Genomic DNA, 24,078 nt, shown 5'->3' on the forward strand with positions numbered 1-24,078 from the left:
TTTCCAGTTTCCACGTCATGTGGCGATTTCTCATGCTGAGAAGCTCACCGTTAAAAAGGGGCAGGGCATCCCCTGTTCCATTTTCTCCCCCTTCTTCTTCTTCCCCTCAATCTCTCTCTCTCTCTCTCTACAAAATTTTATGTTTATATATATAAATACTGTGGTGTTCTCTTCTTAGCCCCCAAGTTTTCGCTGCAAAAACCCTAACTGATTTCTCATTTCAATTCCTTTCTTCTCGACTCCTCCTCTCGCAGATCCAACATTCTGGGATTCCCCCGTTTCTTCTCCTCCAGGTCACCATCCTACTTCCACTTCCCAAGAATCGGATCTTTTCTTTTCTTCCATTTTTCAAGAATCGGGATTGTTTTTATCGGTGCTGAATTCTCCTTTTTGATTGATTTTGTTTTGTGATGTATTATGGTTGTTGTTGATTTGCAGCTCGGACTTGTGGAAGGCGACTCTCTTGATCATTTCCGGGTAAATTCGACTACTTAAAAGAGGGTTTTGTTGTTTAAAGTTCGAGGTGTGGGTCTGATGAGCATTTTTAGGGGAATGCAGAAATTGTTTTGCAAGGAGCAGAAGGAGCTGGGCTGGAAGAATATATTCAGCCAAGGGTTGGGCGTCACTGCTCCCAAGGCAAGAACTCGTGACAAACCCATGCAGTCTACTGCGTTGAGTCTCTGAGCTTGGATTGGATTTCTGATTTCTTGGGGTCATAATAAACGAGCCCAATGACTAAGGTTTATATACAGCGAGGTTCTTCTTCTTCTTCTACAAACCCTAACCGATCTTCTGCTCCTGCTTCTTCATCGTTCCGGCCAGAACAACATGTTTCTACTTCTCAACCGCCAGCTTTGAAAGATGAGGAACTTGGAGAGAATTTACAGGAACAGTCTGCTGTTGATGAGCTTTTCGACACTGCAAACAGCGAGAGCAAGGCAGCGAAAACAGAAGATGTTTTACATTTTATGGAAGGTTCTTGTAATGATCAGATGGAAGTTTTGAGAGATGAACTTTCTGGAGACAAGGAGAAGGTTGTTAAAGATGATATTGTGGATCAAGGGGAACAAAGAATTGTATCGGATCACCTTCAAATTTCTGAGAGGAATGTAGTTGAAAATGAGTGCTTTAAGGGGGATTCCTCACAGACTATTCGAGGGAATTCACCACCTCCACCACCCCCAGCCCCACCACTCAAACCTTCTTCAGTGAGCTCAAACACTAGGAGACATGTCTTAGGAAGTTCAAATACTGGTAGAATTGGATCCTCGAGAAGCAGTGTTGCCTGGCCTGTTGTTTCAACTAGGACCTCCCTCACTGGGTCACGGCCTTCATCTCCAAGATCACATGTTGATAGCGAGGGTTACAACAGTGCTGATGAGCAGAACTCTTGTTTTGTGTCCTATAATGATCTGGTAAGGTTGTTGGTAATTGAAGTAAACTGGCCGCTTTCTTGGTTTACCTCTTTGTTTTTTTCTAGACTAAATATATTTTGAAGCTCTGAAATGTTTTTTTTTTTTTTAATGCTAAGATGTAATTTTCTCTATTTCGTAGTGGTTTCCCCTGATACATTGTGCTTTAGTAGTTAAAGATGATAGTTCATGCAACTCATAATCAGTGTTAAGGTTTGTCTAATTTTTGACTATCAGTATCAAATAAGGCTTTTTTTGCCCCTTGTTTGGGGATTCATTTATCTAGGTATTTGGATACTTTTACCATAAAAATTTTAAGCATTTTCCTGTCGTTTGAGTACGAGAATTTTTGTCTTTTTTGGAAGCATGGTGTTCGTTTATAAAATGTCATGCTGTCACTACATCTGACAATTACTGTGCTGTGGAATGTTGGAAAAATTTTATAGTACCACACTTTCTGTAATAAACTCCTTGTACTGACCCATTGTATATGATGCGTTTGACGTTATTTCAGGAAAGAGAGAGGCAATTTGAGATTGAAATTAGGCGGGTAAAGGGTTTAGAAGTTAAAAGAATGCTGGAGGATGGGAATTGCCTATTTCGTGCTGTTGCAGATCAAGTATATGGGGATTCTGAAGCGTATGATTTGATTCGACAGATGTGCATAGACTACATGGTATGATGAGTTCTTGAGTTGATCTCTCTTTGATATTAAGTTGTAATTGCTGCACAAGATTTTTACTTCAGGTTTCTCCATTTGACTTCAATGGAGGATTTGATATTTTTTTGGTTTGAATCAATTTATCAAATGTCAAAGTTCCTTAATGAGAATTAGTTTATGATTGTAAAAAAGAATCAAATGTCAAAGTTGAACTAACATATTGATATGGTAATCTTAGTTCTTGTTTTACTGACATTAGGGATCTTTTTTTTTAATATTATTTTAATACAGTACGGGTCTTCTATTAAAGTAGAGATATTATATAGGTTGGATAAAAAATACACACTGAAGTATAGACCTTACTAGTGCCTAGAACAGATGATAAAGGAACTGAGGACATATATATGTATATATAGATAAACCATAAATCTTCAATAAATATAGGAAGAGTTCAAAAGGAGGGGGAAGATAAGTACTCAACCGGCAATAATCATGAAGGGTGAATAATGATACAAAATATTCATGAGACACCCTTGCCGGAACTCTTGTTATGTCCTTATTGTGGAATATCTCCATAGAAGAGCTCTTTTTTCATTACAACAACAGATCTTAGGCTTCTTTTCTTAAATTCCCTAACACAATTTGTTTGAAGTACGGAAACTGAACAGGAAGCACCACATTAAACAACATTTGACAAAAAGGATATCTCTAACTTTCTTTTTCTTTTTTTTTTCCCTTAAATATAAAAACCACACTACGAATTATAGACAGAAAAGATATGAAAGTTCTCTAGTTGGCAATGTTATTGATAGAAAAAACAATGATTATAATAGAAAAGTTTATAGAGGGTACACAAACATCAACTATATGTAAGAAAGCTAGTTTGCTCCCAAAGTCCTCCACCTCGTTTAATTTATCTTAATTTTTTTTTCATTTGTTCCCTTCACTCACCAAGAGAATAGCTATCACTGCATTCTTCTATACAATTCTAACTTTGAACCCCATGTAACAATTGGATGGAGCTTTCGTGTTGTTGAAAGAGAAATGCCCACATAACTGACAATTGGATGGAGTTGTGTTGTTATAAGACTTAAGAGAAACACCTTCATATTCCTGAACAATTCAGCCAAAAAAAAAATATGACAATTGAGAAAAAAATAAAGAATACAAGAGGGCAGTACGAAAAGCCCAAGTCAAAAAGGAGCCAAGAGGCAATCGACAAAATAGAAGAGAAGAGAAAAACAGCAAAAAAGACCAAATAAATTACAAAAAAGGGCTCCAGTTCAAATAAAATGAGAGATAAAGCACTAAAGTCCTTAGTGACGGAATCCCTAACGAAGGCATTGAACTTAACCAAGCCCCAAACTTCCTCCCAGGAACTTTCCTTATCACTAAAGACTCCTATTTTTGTCCAATCCTTTTATAGTCCTTTCGAGAGTGAACCATCCTACAGGTGTAGGGTGGGAACGCATAAAAGCCATATGTTTCATAAGATTGCGAAAAAAGCTGTCGGCTACATAGATGCCCTTCTATCATGAAGAGGGGATGGAACGAAATCTCCTCCAACATAAGCCTACATGAACTGCCACGAACCAACTGGACATTGAAAGTTTCACCAAGAAGCTTTCCCGAATCGCTGAAACATATTGGCACTCTAAGAACGTGATCCAGAGCATACAAAGAACAAATCCACTGAAACATAAGATGATCGCTAAATGCGATCCATGGTATTAGTCCTCTCGTGGGTATATTTCGGCAAAGAATATGACCTTTAGGATTCACCTTCCTGAGCAAGGAGAACAAAGAACCTGTAGGGACACCCACAGAGAATATAAAAATAGGAGCTGCAAGAGAAATCCCTGGACGGGCTAGGAGACCAAAATTGAATATCCATAACTTCGGTGTTGAAGGTAGTAAGTAGCTAGCAAGGACAAGATCAAAGATACATCTGAAGATTCACGATCTGACAATGGACCACTGAGACCAAAGTTGAATGGTTGAGAATCTCTAGGGGGAACAATAACAAAGCAATGGGCGCAAATTTAAGCAGGACAAATGATAAAAACTAGGAAAGAGATGTTAGGGGATGCCAACCGTCCCCCTAAAGAAAATCACCGCTCCATATGACCATACCCAACAATAAACCTGACAATAGCTCTCCATGGGTTCCTGAAAGTGTCTTTGATCCAACAATTGGGAACCACCTAGAAGGATTAGATCCATACTTTTTTTTTATAAGAGAAAGATATATATTAACAGAACGGCATAGAGACAAAAACAGCCCAAGGGCGGGGGAAGATTCCCCCCCCCCCCCCCCCCCCCCCAAAAAAAAAAAACTAGTGAAGCATAGCCCTCCAATCTTGTATAATCAACAAGATGCTATAATTACAAAAGAATTTTCTATGCCTAATACACCACCAAGAGGTGTGTAGGTGGACTGTGTTACAAAAAGTTTCAAGAGAAGAAGAGTTATCCTAAAAAATTCTATTGTTTCTTTCCATCCAAAGGTTCCAAATAAGGGTTCTAGCTGCACAGTTCCATAGAATTCTTGCTTTCCCTTTGAAATGCCACCCGTGGAGAGCTTCAAACATCCACTCATCAATTTTCTGAGGCAAGAAAGTGGAGTACTCGAAAATTTGGAAAAGGAAAGACCACCCACGAAGAGCAAAATGGAAATGAAGAAAGATGTGATCCATGGACTCTTCATTCTGGTTGCAGAGAACACAAACAGAAGGGGAGAGGGCCCAGTTTGGACATCTGCGCTGAAGTCGTCTATCTGCTGTGTTTACAGTCCTGTTAGCTAGGGTCTAGAGGAGAACTTTAACCTTCTTAGGAATAGAGAATTTCCAAAGAATAGAGGTTAGGATTAGATCCATACTTGCTCACAAAGTCACAATGATCCTACACTAAAGAGCAAGATCTTCTAGGGGGGAGTGCAAAGCCATTTTACGAGCATGGTCTTATTACGAAGCAACAAATTACCGATACTTGGCCTTCCCATTGAGATTGGTTTCGAAACAATTTCTCATTTGACCAAGTTTAGAAAGGGTACACACAACATAAACTATATGTAAGAAAGCTAGTCTGCTCCCAAACTCCACCTCTTCTAATTTATCTTTAAAATTGTTTTGATTTGTTACCTTCAATTTCCCAAAGAATAGCTACCACCGCATTCTTCTATACAATTCTAACTTTTCGAGTACAACATGTGCGTGTGGGGGTAGAGATTCGAACTCTCGACCTCGTGGTTGGATACATGTGCTTTAACTTGCTATGCTATGCACTGGTTGGTCTATACCATTCTAACTTTGAACCCCACATAACAATTGGATGGAGCTTCCATGTTGTTATAAGAGAAAGTCCCACGTAACTGACAATTGGATGGAGCTGTGTGTTGTTGAGAGAAACCCCTGCTTATTCCAGAACAATTCATTAACTTTTTCCTACAAAAAGAATTGAAAGAACAAATGAAGAAAAGCTGGCTTTAACTTCTCGTCAAATTTTTTGTAGCCTGCAAAATAATTAACTATTAACTACACCTAACTAACTACTAAAACAGAAAAACAAACAATTAATGAAAGACTATCAAATAAAGGGTACTTGATAGACAAAAATAAGCTCACTACATTTCTGTAGGGGGAACTTTTGTGGAACTTCTTCTCTTACAGACCCCAGTAATGGGCACATATAAATGGTTATCTTGTCTCAACCTTTCTACTTTAGTGCAAAGATTATACTTACTTTGCATCCAGTTTTGCCTGTTCATTTAATTGAGCTTACCGTTCAGGAGCGTGAGAGGGACCACTTCTCTCAGTTCATAACTGAAGGGTTTACATCTTATTGCAAGAGGAAAAGAAGAGATAAGGTAAGGAGTAGTTAGATTGTTAATATCCTCTTTTGATTCTATAAAACTTGTTATTTATTTTTCCTTCAAATTTTGGTGCTTGGTGATGGAGGGTTTCCTTATACTCTGTTGCAGGTGTATGGAAATAATGCTGAAATCCAAGCGCTTTGTGAGATGTACAATCGACCAATCCATATTTTTTCCTATGGCACAGGTGCAACTTATTCTTATGGTGATAGTTACTGCTATTGAATGGTTTAAGCTACCTTTTCAAAAATAGTGTGTCAATTTTCTAATACCTATATTTTGTATTAGGCATGGGGCGTTTTGTCTCTTTGGCCTTCTGACTGTTTATTATTACTACTACTATTGTTATTAATATTAAATAAAAGTCACTGTATCCTGTACTTTTTTAATTACCTATATTGTAATGCAGAACCTATTAACATCTTTCATGGAAACTATGATACTGACCTGCCACCCATTCGATTGAGTTATCATCATGGAAATCATTACAACTCTCTTGTTGATCCACGACGCTTAACAATTGGTGCAGGGCTTGGCTTCAGTAGTCTTCGAGGGGTATGTATAGTTTATAATTTTGTTATTTTTTCTCTTTTGTTTGTTTTAAAAGAAAAAATTATGGAAACAGTTAAACTCCCATTGGAATGGATAGATCACAAAAAGGTGAACAGACGGAAACCCACCCTATCAAATGGGTTTTAAAATAACTCTTCCAATGAGCCTTAAGGATATGTTTATGATTGTGGCGTGTACAAGGAATGAATAAAGTCAAAAGGCTACCCAATCCCTTTTTTGGAGAAAATTAAAGCATAGAATTTCCTGGAAGGTTTCTTCACAGGAAAGGACAAAAATTTCACTTTGTCATTATGTTGATGACACCATCTTCTTTTGCCCTTAAGATGGAGGAGTTGTGTGAATCTTAAAACAAGATCTTTTTATGGTATCAGTAGGAAGAAATGTTTAGTTTTGGCTTCAATTCTGATCCTGTTAAGCTTGAGGGATGAGCTCAATTGGACGGTCGTGAGATTTCTTCTTTGCCCATGACATATTTGAGGCTTTCATTGATACATAATCTTAGTGATCAGTGGCTGAAAGAATGCAATAGTGTTTCTTCTTGAAAGAAAGCCTTTCCTTGAATCCATAAGAAGCCCTTTTTTTTATGATGAGAAACTGCACTTTTATTAAATGAAAAAAGAAGATACACAAAAAGGGGATAGCCCGGCAAAGGGAATCCATAAGAAGCCATTTACACATTGGGTATTTTGAAAATATTTTTGAGTTTGAGGAGTTCAAGAGCAAGTCCTCCAAGCATTAATGTGCCAAACCATCAAACTTTCTTCTACGGAAAGAGAGGACTTTCCTGATGAGATTCCGAGTTTGGATTATCCATCGATATTTTCTTTAGCCAAATTGAAGAGAGGAAAATCTAATTTTAACCTTGTAGAGGATCACATCCAAAGAGAGCATCATTTTGACATTATTCTAAGAAACAGGTTTAGGGGAATTGCTGGAGGAGTCGCAGATTAATAGTGAGTGGTCTTTTTTTTTTTTTTTAGTACAACAATGTGGGGATGGGGGATTGAACCCTCATCTTCTAGGTAAGGAGCAAGATGTCTAACCGTTGAGCTATACTCAATAACTAAAAGAAACAACGATTCTTTAGGATCCTTCCTTTCTTCAAACGGCATGATCATGTTGGCACCTGGCACGAATTGTTATTTTTATAATATATTTGGTTTACTAATCTGCATCTGTTTCACTAATGTTTTCATAGTATGGTTAATATATATTTGATACTAAATATTAACATCAAAATTGCAACAGATATTACTTGGTAGAAGGAACAATTGCTATTGCATGTTGTTGTGCTCAGTGTCATTGTAGTTAGGGTTGGGCATTGGAGGTTGTTAAAATCTCGAAAAGTTGAAATCTTCACTTGAGTAGTTTTAGCATGTTAAAGATTCCAGTCAGCCTAGTAGTCATTGTTTCTGAACTTGAAGACTTATGGAACTTGATGTTGTTGTCTGCAGGCTAATGTTGACAAGGATAAAGTGAAGGCGGCTTTGAAAGCACAGCAAGATCAACAGATTGATAATGCAAGTATCCTGATTGTTAAATTTTAGACTATAGGAGATTTGTAAATTGAGATTACTCTTCATTTTATTTTACTTTTGGCCCTTTGACAGGCTCTTCTTGCTGAGGGACGGTATTATTCAGATCTTGAGCTTACTGAAAGGCAGATTGAGCAGATGGTGATGGAAGCTTCGAGAGCTGAATATCTTGCTAAAAACTCATCAAAGCAGCAATTGAACCGTAGAGACAACTCAACCTCTGGTGCAGAACCATCTTCTTCAGGCGCTAGTACGTATATTCTAATAATCCATATTTAGTGTTGTTCTACTTGTGGTTGGTTTGTCATGGGAAATGGATCTATATTTTTACGAAGTCATAGAATCTTATTTCTAACCGATTTCTGAACTTTAGGTCTTCAGACTTTAAATTTTGTGTCTAATAGGTCTATATGGTCCCAAAATTAAATGTTCGATACAACCCCTAAAAATTCAAGGCTTAAAACTTGTAATTTAACGTATTTTATAATACAAGTTGTTTCTTCCTTCCAAAATCATAGATTTATGAACAATGATCTGAATGTGCATGGGGGAGTATTAGTATTACAAGCAGTCTGGTCTGAATCACAGTTGAATGGAATTTATACGCCTTGATTCCATAATCTTTCAGGGTCTTCAGGAAGTGAGGCCAACTCCAAGATGGAAGGTAGGAGAGAAACTGGGTTGCAGGAGTCGGTGCTAAGCAATAGTATGCGGACGGTGCTTTCGATGGGATTCGGTTATGTTCAGGTGATTGAAGCTTATAGCATATTTGGAGACGATGTGGATTCAATGGTTTGCTATTTGTTGGAAACTGGAGACAGCAGCAGACGCAAAGGTAAAGCCACAGAATGATATGGATGAGAAAAAGGTTTTAGAGGAGGCACAGGCACAGGACAGTGAAAGAAAAGGGTTGGTCAGTCTCTCTATTCCAATATTTGTTTCACTTTGAATGAATGAAAGATAAGATGATATTAAGAAAGAGAGAGAGTGAGAGAGGCATGTGGTGGGATGGGACGAACTTTGAATCCTGTTCTGGTATTATAATAAATCCAAACTCTACCTTTTATCTCTATTGCTTCCACTCATTGATTCATTCCAATTTGGCATTCACACAAATTTCTTGTGGAAGTGCTTGGTTTATAACCGATGACTCAATCTCTCCCTCTTTTTTTTTTTATATATGAAAGTATAATATATGTCTATAGTATATTTCATTTTTGTCTATTTTGTTTTTAGATAATGTTTTATCAATGGTGTTGACGCCTCCGAAAGAGGATGTCTTGATCATATTGGTTTCAAGTTCGAACCTTCTCTTATAAAAAATTCTTGATGTTTCTTAGATTCGGACCTTGGGGTCGGTGCGAGGGTGAAATATACTTTTAGTCCATTTGAGGTTAGGTTTTTATTTAGTCCCTAAATTTTAAAAAGCGAGTTTAGTTCCTGACCTTAAAATTAAATTGATGCGGCATTGATGAGTTGAAAATTTTGAGATGATGAGAAAACGATCCAAAACTAAAGCCTAATTTTTGAAGAAGAAATTAGAGCTGATTCAAATCAAAACAATTCGAATTGACCTGAATCAAGAGTTTTTGGTTCATGTGTTGTTTATAACCGACGAGAATGAGGGTTTGCTTCAGGTGTCGCTCGTTTCTTGCCCCCTCTCCCTAGTATTATGTTTGGGTGAATATTTTGGCGTTTTTAGTAGTTTTAGAGGGGATTTTGGGGTTTGGATCTGTAAGTGTTGAATTGAAATCTATTTTTGATCGGTATTTGTGCGATACTTTTATTTTGGGTTTTCTCTATGCGTTTTTTTCTTCTTTCCATTAGGGGTGTTCAGAAAACTAGACGAACGAAAATTCAGATTGGGTTGAGTTAGTTTTTTCTAGAACTGAAAATTTGATTCGATTCTCGATTCAATCCGAATTGAACCTCCCCCATCCCTCACCTTTGCTTGATGTAGAGATTTTCGAACCTTTGGTTCTAGAAATAATTCGTGAACACTTTTTTTTAAACCCTTGATTTCAATGGCGGCAGAGATTCCCTCATCTCGCTATTATCCCGTCTCTCATCCCTACTCTCCCCTCTTCTTTCCATCCTCGTCCAATGGTTGCTGCGGTGTGATAAAAGTTTCAGAGTTGGGTTGGATTTTGTTCGGCTCATCTCCCTCTTTGTTTTTGTTTGAAATGTTTGTTTTCGTGTTTTGCTTGGCGTGACGAAAGTTTTCGTCTCAACCTGATGACCCGACTCGAAAATACAAGGGTCGAGTTGGGTTGGGTTAGTCATCATCCTCGTTTTTGTCGGTTCTCTAATCTGCCTAACCCGAAAATTCAAGTTGGTCCAAAAAACCCTCCTAACCCGACCCGTGAACACCCCTATTTTCCATGATAACAAAATTAGAACACACACAGAGTAAGAGGGGTTTTTTTCTTTTTGTGTTGGACTTTGAGAAATAGGATTTTGAATTTTGCCTGTTTCCTTTCTTCTTCGAAAATTAGGGTTTCGTTTTGGATCGTTTTCTTTGACGATGGCTGCTTTAGAAAAATAGCAACGAAGAAGGGGAGGGAAGGGAGAGAAAGGAGATTGAGCAAAAAATAAAAATAAAAATAAAAATAAAATAAAATAAAATGACATGTAAGGTAAAAATAATATAAAAATAACAAATATTGTCTAATCATCTCAAAATTTTCAACTCACCAATGTCATGTCAACGTTCTGTTCATATCACTAACAAAAGGTTTAGTTGCCCAAATATTAAGTAGGTTAGCCCGTGATGACTCTTAGCTGAGATAATGTTATTCTTTTTCTTTGATGTTTGTTTATAGAAATGGAATTAGAAATTTATTAGTGATGTTTATCAAAATTTCCGGAATCAAAATAAAAATCAAAGATACTATAATATTTCTCTTCTATTTCTAGTTAATTAATTATGTTATTATTTTCAATTAAAACACTAGTAATTTTTTTTAAAACTTCGAGTATGATTGATGAGTGGAAAATATTTCTAATTAAAATAATAGTTTTTAAGACTTTGAGATTATGAATAAGTGGAAAGATATGACAAAATTGTAATTAAATTTGATGGGTTATAGGAGTGGTGGAACAAAGAGAGATCTTCTTTCGCTAAAAGCCATGAAGCTTCAACTTTTATCGATCCCATTCTTAATAGGTTTTGTTGGACAAAATATAACAGCAATTTTTTTATAACTATTTTATTAATAGTAATATTTTTATTTTAATAATTTATTTAATACTAATAAATAATAAATAACTGAAACAAATATATATCAACTAAGATTAATATAATTTTTATTTAACAACCATTAATATAAAATTTTATTGTTATAATATTTAATTATATTTCAATAATCTTATTGATATTAACTAATAAATAATAGAGTGAACATCTGTCGGTCAGCTCGATTTTCCAGCCAAAATCATCGTCGATCGGCGCATGGTCGGTTTTCATAAATGGAAACCGACCATTGTTACTACTTCTCCACCGATCGACTAAATAATCGGTCGGTCGGTCGGTTTTTGACAAATCGATTGGGGCTGTTACGACAACGAGGAAGACCGACGAGCATGCCATTATCGTTGTTGAGAAATAAGAAATAAGAAAACTTCGAAGATTGCGTCGATAGTGAATAAAAGGAAAGAAGACATGGTAAAGAAAAAAAAAACAGTCGATCGGTTTGGTCGGTTTTCTTCATCTGGAACCACCGACCGACCGACTGGTTAGTTTTACAAAAGCTAAAATCGACGCCAACCGATCTGCAGCTGAAACCGACCAAACCGACTTGGTTCGGTCGATTTTGGTCGGTCAAGACGGTTTTTCGAGGTTGGATGTTCACCCCTAATAAATAATGTAATCAAATTAAATAATTGATAAATTAAATAGAAATTTGTAATAATTTATAATAAAATTAGATCAACTATTATAATTTTTTTAGGGACGGTTGCAAATATGACAAAAACATTTAGTAGAATTAGCAAAATAGCAACTATATTTAGTTTTTCAAAATATAGCATTAAAAAAAACGGAGGTCCAATTTTAAAATGACAACTTTACCTAAATGATATACATCTATAATGTATTTGACTAAAATTTTTTTGCTACCCACTACCATTTCCTTTATTTAATTATAAGAAAATGTATTAGTAGTAAAAATAAACAAGTAAAACTATGAAACAACTAATAAAATATTAAAAAACACATTTTGTTCTTGTACTTTGACTATAATAATGATTTGGTCCTTAAACTTTAGTTTGTAACGATTTAATCCCTGTACTTTTATTACAGTAACAATTTAATCCCTAAACTTTAGTTTGTAATAATTTAGTCCCCGTAATTTAAATTTTGTAACAATTTAATCCTTATCGTGAAAAATCTTATTAAAAATTAAGTGTCAAGTTTTATCATATAACAATTTAATCTTGCTAATTTATGAACATATTTGGTCACTTATTGGTTTATCGATCGATATATAATAAAATTTAAAAAAAATTCACGATAAAGATCAAATCGTTACAAACTTTAAATTACAATGACTAAATTATTACCTATTAAAGTTTAGGGATTAAATTGTTACCAATTTGAAAAGTACAATGAACTAAATCGTTACAAATTAAAGTTAAGGAACTAAATCGCTAGGGACCAAGTGTTTTTTAACCTATAAAAATGGTAGGTCTCATTAACATACAAGAGAGTAAAAGTTTGAACTCACGGAATGAGAATAAGATTTTTGGAGAAAAATAAATCTCAAATTTGAAATACGTCCAATTAATTACATTATTACATTTTAATAAACACTATCAAAAGTTTCATTCTCATTCTCTCGAGATAAACAAACAAGATCTTAATATTAAAATGATATAGAAGTGATACTAAAATGATATATATTATAAGTCAAGCCGTTAAAAAAAGAATGTAACACATTAATCTAACTATTTAGTTATTTGTCGATTTGGAGATGATAAATCGTACTTACGTCAATTCGGAAGAATAATGGTAACTTAAAGTTTACTCTTTTTGTCCTTTTTTATTTTAATTTGAGATATTTATGAACATTCGAACTAATTTACATGCACCTCGACTAATCTAATAAGACAATCACTTAACTTTCTACATTTGCTTGTCAAAATAACTCACAAAATTTTCTAGGTAAGTAATCACTTTGATTTGAACTTTTAACCCATTTCCTCCATATCCCATACCTAATAGATCAACCTATATTTAAAATAATGAAAGTTCCATTTCTCGTAAAAAAAACAATGAAATGAATAAAAGATAATAACAACTAATGTTCATGAGGAGAAATCCAGGTGGTTCATTGGTCCAAAAGAACTAGAGTTAATTGAGAGAGAATGAGTCAAGGTCACCTACCTATAAATTAATTTTTATATTTCCTGAAGCCAAATATTATAGGATCATGCTGCCTTGTGAGATGAGTCGAGGTGGACGGAGGTGGACGCATGCTGACTTAAACACTCATGGATATCAATATTGTCAATCCAATATTGATATTATCTTATGATTAGTACCAATAATTACTCTGGTGGTTCATGGTCCTTTATGGAAGCCTGCAACTAAAACTACAAACAGAACCAAAAATTTTTATCGGTTTAAATAGTATTCTGATCATTGTACTTTTCATTTTTATCTTTCTTTCAATCACTACTCACAAATCTTTTAAAATATAACTATAAATTTGTATTAAAGAATTCTGATTGTGTATGAAATTAATGATAAAATTTCTTCAAATAGGGACTAAAATACTTTTTAAAAATACCCAAAACCAAAACGGATGTGTTGAAAGTACAAAACTAAAATGAATAAAAGTTGAAAGTATATAGATAAAAATAGAGATTTAAAAGTACATGATTGAAATGAATCAAAGTCGAAAATACAGAGACCAAAATAGTATTTAAACCGATTTTTTTCGCTTCGAGAACTTTAGTTAGAATTTTAATGATGAGAAAGAAAGGAGAACACAAACAAATCCACCTGATACAGATAAGTTTAGAGTGGTTTCTGATGACTGTGAAGCTCATAGGGAAGGGATACTGTTCACATCAGTAAACTGTGCTAAAGAAAAAAAAGAAACCCAACAAATTCTCTGAGAGAGTAGTGAGAAAGACAACCACTTTGATAACTGTAACTGTTCCAACTGAATCTATTGCCACTAACATCAACTGTGCAAGAAATAATAGACTCAACAAATTCTCAGGAAACAAATCGTAGTCAAAAACTGGAAGCCACAAACCTTAAATATGGAGAGCAAACAAAAACTTTTTGCACCTAGAGAGTTCTCAGCAACTGTTTGTTATTATGGCACAGATGATAACTAAACGATGTCAAGAGAAAAGAGAAAAACCTGCAAGGAACGCCACATGAAACCTTAAGTTCCTCGAGCTGTGATGATTGGTTTGACACCTTGTCACATTGGACCCCATCCTACGCCTGTCTGTCTAATCTAGATGGCAAAAAATTCGGGCAGGAATGATGTAAATCCAAGCATCAAAATCTACTGCAGTCATCAAGCTGTTTTGACTTTTCGGGATGGAGGGCGTCTAAATAGACCGATCAGATCATCGAGACCCTATGGAACAGAAACATCGTTAAGCCTTTTTGCTCGTTTCAATGACGTCTACTTTAGAGTTTAAGTAAACTTTGTACTATCAGAAAGAGTTTCTTAAATATGATAAAGGAAATAATAGAACATACCCTAGTTGTGATTACAAGAAAACAGAAGAGTAATACTAAATATGATCCCAAGACCAAAAGCAAAAGCAAGTCGAAGGTCACGCTAGCAACCTGAAACAACAAACACAAGGCTTGTTAAGAAAGAACTGGATTCAAGTCAAGAAAGAACACCCAAAGACCTCAATATAAAAGGAATCCTCATCCCATTTCAGCCGCATGTATGGTACACATCCTGAATCAGCCGACATGAATATGGGAAATAATAATGTACAAGCCTATAATAAAAATGAAGCTCCAGAAAAGAGCATGTGTGATTGGAGAAACTGAAACAATTATAGAACAAAAACTGGATCTATGACATGTAAGTACAAGTACAGAGTCAAGTTAGTACCTGGTATATGTGAAGTTTGGCTGCAGTAGAATCATAAAAGGTGAACATCCCATCAAATGCCTCATGTTGCATGCTCACATCATGGGTATGTACCTCCAGTTCCTGAAAATAGTAGAAAAATATCATTGGAAAATGGCTGAGAGGTAACTTGAATTAGTAGCCCAAAGTATTCATCATATGAGTCAGCCAAGCCAACCTTACTGGCAGCTGAAATATTGCATTGGCACAAATAGTATGTAAACTTGTGTACCACAAAAAAATTTAAAGCGATATGGATCGAGTAGCACTAACTGTTACAGTTCCATAAAAACAGCAGGATTTTATCATCTAACGAATTTAGGTTTCTAGTTCAAAAAGAGAGCTGGAAGTTCTCCAAAATTCAGAATGTTGCATGCAGTGGAAAATTAAAAACCTCGAGCACATATGTTTCAGAGCGATATTTTCAGGTTAAGAAACTGAAAGGAGTAGAACAGTAGCAAGCGGAACACTTTTATTTCATGATATAAAACTCTCTAATGCCGATATGAAGGGGTCACATATTTTCACAGAAAAGAAACCACTATAACATATACATGTTTCAGAACAGTATCTTCTTTTTTCTTTATCAGATATCCAATCAGTCTTTGGGTGAACACGGTATTGGAAACTAAATGAAAGTAGATGGTATCAACTGCCACAATTTTATTTATGATATGAAACCTTTTTTAATGCCAATATGAAGGGGTCATCTTTCGACAGAAATGGAGCAACTCGAGGCATTCGTGACAAAAGATCCAGCCATGATCGAATATAAGTTGGATTGACTGCCAAACTACTATCATCTGCAAATACTTGTATGTTCTTTCCTTCATATCTATAAATATGCCTCTGCATAAAAGACAAGGAATTATACATAAAACATAAAAGAGAATTCTAAAAGACAATATAAAATAATACAGAGGACATTCGGAATCAATTGCAATTTTAAGATCAATAATGGATGTCATTTATTCTTGCTTTCTCCAATTATAACTTATAGTTCTTTATGACTCTTTCTTTTAGAAAAGAAATTAAAAATAAATAATGGTAAAAGCTAAGTGTCATATTTAAACATTCTGATCTTTGAAATGAATTCTGAATAGCCAAAACCAAACACTTGCAGTTGGAAACACGAAAAATTTGTGATCACTTAAGAAATATGGCTAAGCAAGACATGATAAAACTTACAGCAAGACTCTCCGCAACTAGCTTGATACTCTTGGCAATTGCACTTTCATTCAAAAACAATCTGGTGGAAGTTAAGGTCCCGTCAGAACACACATCACACACATACACATATAAATGTCTGCTCGCACACATTAAAACATGAAACAGAACATGGAATTTGATCAATTACTTAAAAACATAACCTGTTGTCCACTAAGCCTCCAGTCCTTTCCAAAAGCTCAGGAGCAGCAGAGAGTTCAGAAAGGGTAGCAGCCGTAACTCTCAGTCTTGAAAACTGTTCGTGCTCCCAGGCTACCTACAGCATACAAAGGATTTATCACCTGGACTATGATAATCATAAAAATAAAAGCATCAATAGTATACTATGCTAAGGGTTACTAGAAAAATCATTTTTTTAAAATTATTAAATAGCACACATCATGAGGAAAAAATGTAATGATGGAAATGTATATTGGATTCACCTATGCAAGAACTGACAACCTATTGGCACATCTAAAACAAGATGAGGAAGAAAGAAGGTTGGACCATGTCTAAATGCAAATGTTCTTGAATTTGGTGATTTACATATCTCCAAGACTTCTAATTTTTCTAATGTAGAAAAGTATCTCTTAATGTTTATCAAAATATAGGAGTACCTAATGTTTATCAAAGGCCGAAGAGCATTGAGTGAAATAGTACTATGTGACTTAAGCATGAAGCTCAAAGAAAAAAATAACAATTCTGAACGGCACAATATAAAATAAAGACAAAAAATAACAATTTTATATATGAAAACTGGGAGAAAAGGATTAAAAAGAAAACTTTAAAAAATTTAAAGTCCGTGCTTAGTAAGAGTATCATTCGCATATGAAGCAGCAATCCTAAACTTAAAGATGAGTTTTTCTTGAGGGGACCAATTTATGTAAGGTACTTGTTATTTTAGTTGTTTACTTTACCATTAATGAAATTGTTTCTTTATCATTACTAACTCTGTTATTTTAATTTTTGGTGGTTTGTCATTTTCTGTTAGTTACTGTTAATGGCTAACAGTAATACCAATCTATAAAAAGACCTCTGTAGTAATTTTACTGATAAATTATTCTTGAACAAAATTCTAGTCTGATTTCTTAAAGAGTTCTGCACCAATCGGAAGCCAAATACCAGGTAGGGGAAGGCAGGAGAGACATTTTCTCCAGAGATTGCCAGTTACAAATAGTTGTTTTGTATCATTAATGTGCAGAATGATAGGCTTACTAAACCACCCATTAGAAAGAAAGGTGGGGGAATCACAAGGCAAGAAGTGAGTTATTAGAAGGAAGGGGAGCATTTTCTCCAAAGGGTAGCATGGGACACCCTCGCATTGTTATTTTAGGAAGTTTGTGTGTGCTAATGTATGCATGTAACGGGTAGGCTGGAATTAGGCTTGTTCTAGGGAGAAAACAAACCTTTCAAACTGTCTGTCCTCTTTTCCATTTTTTTATTTCATTAGTATTTTAGTACAATGTTTACTTTCTACAACAATTATCAATCATAGAATCCTTTAATATTCTCCTCAGTGAAAATTTAATTCTGTCAAAAAAAGAAATATTTCAGGTGTATTAACTCACTCGAAGATTTGAAATATTAATCTTCTTGTGCTTCAGATCAACTTTAAATCCCAAATCCTCAGCAACATTTGAGAAATCCTACAGAGAGCCCAGGCCATCACAATCAACACATTACAGTAAAATAACACAGTATTAAGACATCAACATTTTAGAAGTAAATTTGTTTACTTCAAAGATTTGCTTGATGTAGACATTTTCTGGAGGCTTGGAGACATGCAGCCATAATTTGTCATCCCATGAGCCAATACTATTTAAGCAAATAGCATAGTCAATACTCTCGCGGAGACGGTGATCGAAGCTTTGAAGCCACTGGAAAAGTGAAACTTTACATTAGTGGACAACAAATAGAAATAATGGTAAAAAAAAACAATTAATTGAAATGAAGAAGTTTAACAAAATGGAATACATTGTAATGATAAAAGTACTAATTATAATGAGTGTATGTACATATAGAAAAGATGAGAACCTTGTGAGTCCCATTATAGTTGTAAGGTCCGCCAGAAGTGAGCCCAAAAAGTAGATTGTACCTTCCTCTCGTCTTAGGGTTGGAATAAAGCAGAGAGAATAACCTTGCAATTTCAAGAAGTGCAACAATTCCGCTTCCATTGCTGTCACTTCCCACAGATAATTCCTACAACCAGAGAGATGAGTCACATCACCTAGATAAAATATGGTTGACATTGTTAGTGTTGTTAAACAAATCACCATTACAAATCACATACAGGGGCAGCGCCGAATGTATCATATGATGCTACAATAGCAATTGTTGGGAGTTGACTTGCATCTCCATCAGATTTTAGTCCAGGCAGCCACCCCTGTTACCAATGTAAAAAAAAAACGATGAAACAGTGATAAAAATAATTAGACACACAGTATAAGTGGATGACAAATCAATAACAGAACACAAGCTACACAAATGCACCAACAAGGGCAATGGTAAATTATATGGAAAATACACAATTTACACCATTGTATTTTTGACACACTACTTCTCTCTTGACCTGTCTCCATGTTGACTCCTCCAATCATCCTTAGAATCAAAATCAACAGAGAGAACTTTGACATGGATGCCATGTGAAACATATATATTTCACAAAGCAGCCAATTAGATTGAAAGGAGTATAGGGGGCCCAAAACAAGGCTAGGGACTCGGAAGATTATTAAAAGATCTCCAAAAAATCAATAGCACAATAAGAGGGCAACTATAGAACACTTCACTACTAAAAAGTCAAAGAGAAACATTGACATAAATTGCATGATCCTGATCCCTATCTATATCCAGAAATTTTCCTATACTTCACATTCCAAAGTAACCTACAAAGAAAGGGAAAAAAACGCACACACACACATTGACCGGACAAGCATGAAATTTAAATTGATCTATCCATATTTACTTGTAAGTTCACCCCTATTCAAACATGCACAGCCCAGATATTATCCCTAAACCTTTCTCATGTGGTACCAAGACTCCAAAAGTCACTTTTTATTTTTTAGTCGAGTTTGAGTAGATGTGGGAACTTCATTCATTGATAAACTTGCGAAGGATTGTAACTAGCTACCAGCTGATTTTTTATCCATTGTTTACGGAGTTCTAGGTTCCATAAAAATGGGAAGTTCTTCCAATGGATTCTCTATTAGGAAAAGCTAAATACTTGTGATAGGCTGCAATTTAAGAGGCCAAATATGGCTATCACACCTTTTCGTATTTTGAAAAGTTTGTTTCTTGTTAAAAAAAAAAAATATATATGGCTATCTCCCCTAGCTGCCTAGCTGGTGCATCTTATGCAGAGATGATTTGGAATCTCAATTCCATTTATTTCTCTTCTATGATTTTGCTTCCGATGTGTGTTCCTGAGTGTTCAAGGAGCTTGGTTTGAGTTGGTGCTTCCCTAGCTGCCCAGAGGCTACTTTCCAACTGGTTGCAGGTTCCCCTTTCAAAAAGGAAGCTTTGGTTATTTTGCATAATGTAGTTGCTGCCCACTGTTTGGAGGATATGGCTTGAAAGGAATCAAAGTCTTCAAAGGCAAAGAAGCTTCTACCGAGGGTTTTTGGGAATAGTTCATACTTTTGCATCTTCTTGGTGTCTCATTGACAAGCTTTTTTGTAATTACAGCTTTGTGAATCTTGATGCCGACTGGAATTCTTTTGTGTAACCAGTGGCTACCAGTTTTGTAACTAGCTCTCCTTCAGTCCTTGATAATGAAATTCTCAATTTCTTATTAAGAAAAAAACAAAATAAAAAAGAAAAGAGCCTTCCTTTAGTCTATGGCTCTTTACTCTTGGTTAAGTTAGCACTTGCAATTGAAACTTTTACGGCTGAAGACATAAAGAGGAAATTTCTTAATTGTCCATCCATAAGTTGGATAGTGTGACAATTTACAATGTCAACATTAAGAAAATGAAAATTTTGATATGTATTACAGGAAAGAAGTCACCAGAAAGCACATGGAAAGGTAAATTAGCAGTCTCATGAACAACGGCGATCCATTCAAGGCCAGAGCACAAGTCATACTTTATTTTTATGTAGTAAGAAAACCACATGCACATACTGACATACACATACAACGATGAAGGGCAGCAAACTCAAATATGCAGTAAATTTCCTGGTTACAACCTTATATAAAACTAGAAGATCAACAAGACAACCACCATTCCTTTAGAAAAACTTTCTAATATGCTATTATATATGATGACCAGACGATCACATGAATTCCAGCATGTTGCTTATAAGCATAATGCAGATGGTCCATCCTAGCTTGCTTTAATTAAGCTGTCTGTTAAGTTAAATCTATTCAAATAAATAATTTTATATAACACCTCTAGTTGTTCACATCTTAAGGCAAGGAAATGAGGTACCTGGATATTAGTAATCGTGGAAGATACAAGTTTCCTTGGTTCTGCTGCCGAAACAACAAGCTTGTACCTGCAAATATTCATGAGTACGGAGAAGACTAGCAATCATAATTACTTATCATCAGAATCAGCATGAAAAATTAAAATATAAATATTTTTTAGATCACAAAAATAACAATTCTTTCCAACCTCCGCTGTGATATAAATTCCATTATCCACACCAAATTCCCTAAAGTACCCAAAGTTCATAGTATACTCAACTAACCCGCCAGTAGTTGCAGTTGCAAGCTGACCAGTAGCATCATTCCTCTTGACATCAGCCAAAACAGCACCAATATCTTCACCTTCTGAAGCAAAATATACAGGATACTGGAACGACATGGATACTCTCTCAGAAACACAAACACATTATAGAAATTGAAAACATAAATTGAAGTAATGGAATACATGAAGGTGATCATAATTCACAAACTGAAAAAAGATAAGGTGCATTTAATATAAAAGGAAAATAACGTTTACATTTCTTTCGTAGCAGCATTCAGTATAAAAAGAAGTTAAATAATTCAATATTTCAACCAAATATAACAAGATTATGGAAAAGGTTACAAACTATAAACATAGAGAATTCGAAAGATGAGAACTGAACAAATATTGAAATATCTTTTAAAGTGAAGAAATACTAGAAGTTGTTTCGCTACACTCACGGGTATATTTTCATGTACTAGTAATCGTTCAAGTTCACCCAGTAAATTCTTGACCGTACCCTCCCCATTATTTGGACATTTAGTACCATCGTTTTTCGTGTCATCCGAACCAAATATCTTGGGAAGCAAAAACAGCAGACCTCCCAGACGCTTTTTTTGAGATATGCATTCTGCACGATCAAAGAAATACCTAGTTACCAGCAGGAGAAAGAAGAGCGGGAAAAATACCCACACTTCTCATAGAAATATATATATACATATATATATTGAAGGTCACACAATCTACTCACTGAGAGAAACAGGGAGGATTTCTGAAACGTAAAAAGTTACAAAGTAGGTAAACATGAAGTTTCTCCGGCAACGGTTTTTTCCAAGCAAGATTCTTGATGGGACTAGCGTGTCTCAGCACTTAGAGAACAAAGTCTTACAGTCATATGCTTAATTCTTCAAGTAGATTAGCAACTAGACTAACATAATTCTGCAAGTCTGCAAGTAGCACCCTATTGTTTGATAAAAGAAAGGCGATCAAACCATCCAAATTTCGCATAATATAATAATTGAAGCCCAGACGTCATGAGAATTATCACAAAAATAAACTTTGAATTCAAAAAGAACCCAAATGAAGTAGCTACAATCTACTACTAGTAAACGCAGTTCACAACTCCTTTACTACTCCCGTCACATCGATGATACTCCACCAGCTAAGAAAAGTGTAGCAGAGAATGACAAGTGCACAAAGTCTCAAAAGAATCAGGAGATATACTAAGAAATTCAAGAAGCGCACCTTTAACAAAGGTGATATTGAGTTCACAAAGAGGAATGATCACAACCGTGCGAGAGAGATCAGCACCGGGAGGAAAATGAAGCGACCCAGCATGGTGATTGAGTGTGGCGGCGCGGGATCCAAAGGGAACACCGGAGATGTCGTACTGAATGAGACGGTAGACGTCGACGACGGTGGCGGCGTCACAGAGCTCGACGCAGGCGACTAGAATGAAGACGAGAGCGACGACGGGGTAGAAGGATTCGAGCACTTCTCGCTCGCGGGCTTTACGAGGGGCCATGGATACAAGATCTGGAGCTGGAAAAGGGAAGTAGAGAGATGGGATTTGATTACAATAAAATGGGAGTGGAAATCGAAATGGAATTGAATTGAATCAGCTCGCGGCCATTGATGGTCTTCTCGCCGTTAACAAGGAGATACCTACAGGCTGCGAACACCTGACTTTGGAGTCCAACACCCACACCAGCCTCTGTTAAATGTCCTCGTTGAAAAGCTCCAATTTTTTCTTTCCCTTTTTAGTTTAAATACTCTTTTTTTCTCTTATGTTTTGAACTTTTTTTTACGCAACTCATAGTTGATTCGAACTCACAACCTTTTGATCGATGATAGGTATTATGTTTAAATTGACCTATTTTTTTTACTTATTCATTTTAGTTTGGTTGCTTTCAAAATATCTATTTTGATCCTATACATGAACGTTTGATCATTTTTGTTGGCAGCGAATTTCGGTTGTAGGTCACTTGCCTCTAGGATGAACAGTCCGACTAGGGAATGAGTGAACCTGAAACCGAAGTTAGTCAACGTCAGTGCGGTGTCCCATCTAAAACACTACGACGATTAAGTTAGTCATCGGGAAAGAAATAGGAATAAGATATCTTAAGTGTGAGTAACAGGTTTTTCACTTAGTCGGTGAGGATGAGGATCCTTCCTTTTATAGCCTTGGGTGGACGACCAGGAAGGACGATGGTTAGAGGGGCAGGAGTACGACATGTCGTCTAGAAAACATCGGGGGGACATACTTTCGATAGTCGCAGAGCGGTGACACAACCTGTGACTCAAGGACTCCTCCCCACAGTGGTAGATTACGCTCTTAGTTATGACAATACGCATCCTCCCCTACTACGGTTATGTACGCGGCATAACTACTCGTGGTCCATCGTTCTATCCCCTCCGAATGCGTGTCCTACTCGGCGACTTCGAGTTGTGGAACGTGACCGTACGTGATCTCACTTCTGGGAAGCAGACACATGTCCTGCTCGGGTTTTACCCTCAACAATTTTAATTCGTGTGCTTTCAAAACATGCATTTTGAAGATAGAGGTGGTCGAACTATCTACATGACTTGCATAGAGAAAATGAAGTATTTGATGCTCAAGTAAGTATGCGGTCGATCTATCGCTCTGAGGACGAGGAAAAGAATCTTATACCTAGCTTATAAAGCGAGATTGCAATCGACATGTGCTTTGTTATCGAAAAAATGGTTGAGAAGTGGTTAAGAGGGTGCAAGCAAATTACGAGCGGCCAACAAAATCTGGGGCCTCCATTCCCATGATCCATTTGACAAAAATTAGAGCTAACAAAGAAACATTAGACAACAAAACCCAAGGATTATGAAATCGTCCTTTTGATTATGAAAAATCGTCTTCCTCCACTTGTCAATTTTTTTCAACCCCTGCTTTCCACCAACCCCACTCTTCCACAAAATTTTATCCCAACAACATATTCCTTTCGAAGCTTCCATATACCTCACTTTTTACAACTTACTAACACTGTCACATTTCATTTTCCTTTTAACAGAAG

General features: G+C 35.8%; 2 protein-coding genes across 3 annotated transcripts; one reads left to right on the forward strand and one right to left on the reverse strand.

Moving 5' to 3' along the window:
• The first annotated feature begins 72 nt into the window (after positions 1-72).
• OTLD1 (OTU-like cysteine protease family protein) lies at positions 73-9,124 on the forward strand. The gene is made up of 10 exons (XM_022286780.2): positions 73-293; positions 439-477; positions 559-1,415; positions 1,927-2,088; positions 5,861-5,938; positions 6,053-6,131; positions 6,354-6,499; positions 7,972-8,037; positions 8,128-8,302; positions 8,681-9,124. The coding sequence occupies exons 3-10, from the start codon at positions 732-734 to the stop codon at positions 8,902-8,904; spliced, it is 1,614 nt and encodes a 537-aa protein (XP_022142472.2). The 5' UTR covers positions 73-293; positions 439-477; positions 559-731; the 3' UTR covers positions 8,905-9,124.
• Positions 9,125-14,177: 5,053 nt separating this feature from the next.
• Positions 14,178-22,804, reverse strand: LOC111012612 (M28 Zn-peptidase nicastrin). Of its 2 annotated transcripts, none has more exons than XM_022286819.2 (15): positions 22,704-22,804; positions 22,280-22,576; positions 21,496-21,665; positions 21,057-21,160; positions 20,795-20,861; positions 18,661-18,753; positions 18,405-18,569; positions 18,107-18,247; positions 17,939-18,016; positions 16,535-16,647; positions 16,353-16,413; positions 15,846-16,013; positions 15,147-15,248; positions 14,777-14,866; positions 14,178-14,651 (listed from the first exon to the last, which is right to left on the reverse strand). In XM_022286819.2, the coding sequence occupies exons 2-15, from the start codon at positions 22,557-22,559 to the stop codon at positions 14,589-14,591; spliced, it is 1,695 nt and encodes a 564-aa protein (XP_022142511.2). In that variant the 5' UTR covers positions 22,560-22,576; positions 22,704-22,804; the 3' UTR covers positions 14,178-14,588. The 2 variants fall into 2 exon arrangements, with proteins under 2 accessions (XP_022142511.2, XP_022142510.2); XM_022286818.2 differs by having other exon boundaries at positions 22,700-22,759.
• Positions 22,805-24,078: the final 1,274 nt, after the last annotated feature.

Source organism: Momordica charantia (assembly GCF_013281855.1).
Source record: "Momordica charantia cultivar OHB3-1 chromosome 3 unlocalized genomic scaffold, Mcharantia_2.0 BLBB01000003.1, whole genome shotgun sequence".
NCBI lineage: Eukaryota > Viridiplantae > Streptophyta > Magnoliopsida > Cucurbitales > Cucurbitaceae > Momordica > Momordica charantia.

Excerpts from the sequence above, each read along its gene's own strand:
- OTLD1 (XM_022286780.2), top strand. The coding sequence starts at position 732 with ATGACTAAGGTTTATATACAGCGAGGTTCTTCTTCTTCTTCTACAAAC. Across the intron at positions 2,089-5,860 it reads AGATGTGCATAGACTACATG|GAGCGTGAGAGGGACCACTT; the intron begins GTATGATGAGTT and ends CTTACCGTTCAG. Across the intron at positions 8,303-8,680 it reads ACCATCTTCTTCAGGCGCTA|GGTCTTCAGGAAGTGAGGCC; the intron begins GTACGTATATTC and ends ATAATCTTTCAG.
- LOC111012612 (XM_022286819.2), bottom strand. The coding sequence starts at position 22,559 with ATGGCCCCTCGTAAAGCCCGCGAGCGAGAAGTGCTCGAATCCTTCTAC. Across the intron at positions 18,248-18,404 it reads ACTATAATGGGACTCACAAG|TGGCTTCAAAGCTTCGATCA; the intron begins GTTCTCATCTTT and ends TCACTTTTCCAG. Across the intron at positions 16,414-16,534 it reads GGAGGCTTAGTGGACAACAG|ATTGTTTTTGAATGAAAGTG; the intron begins GTTATGTTTTTA and ends AACTTCCACCAG.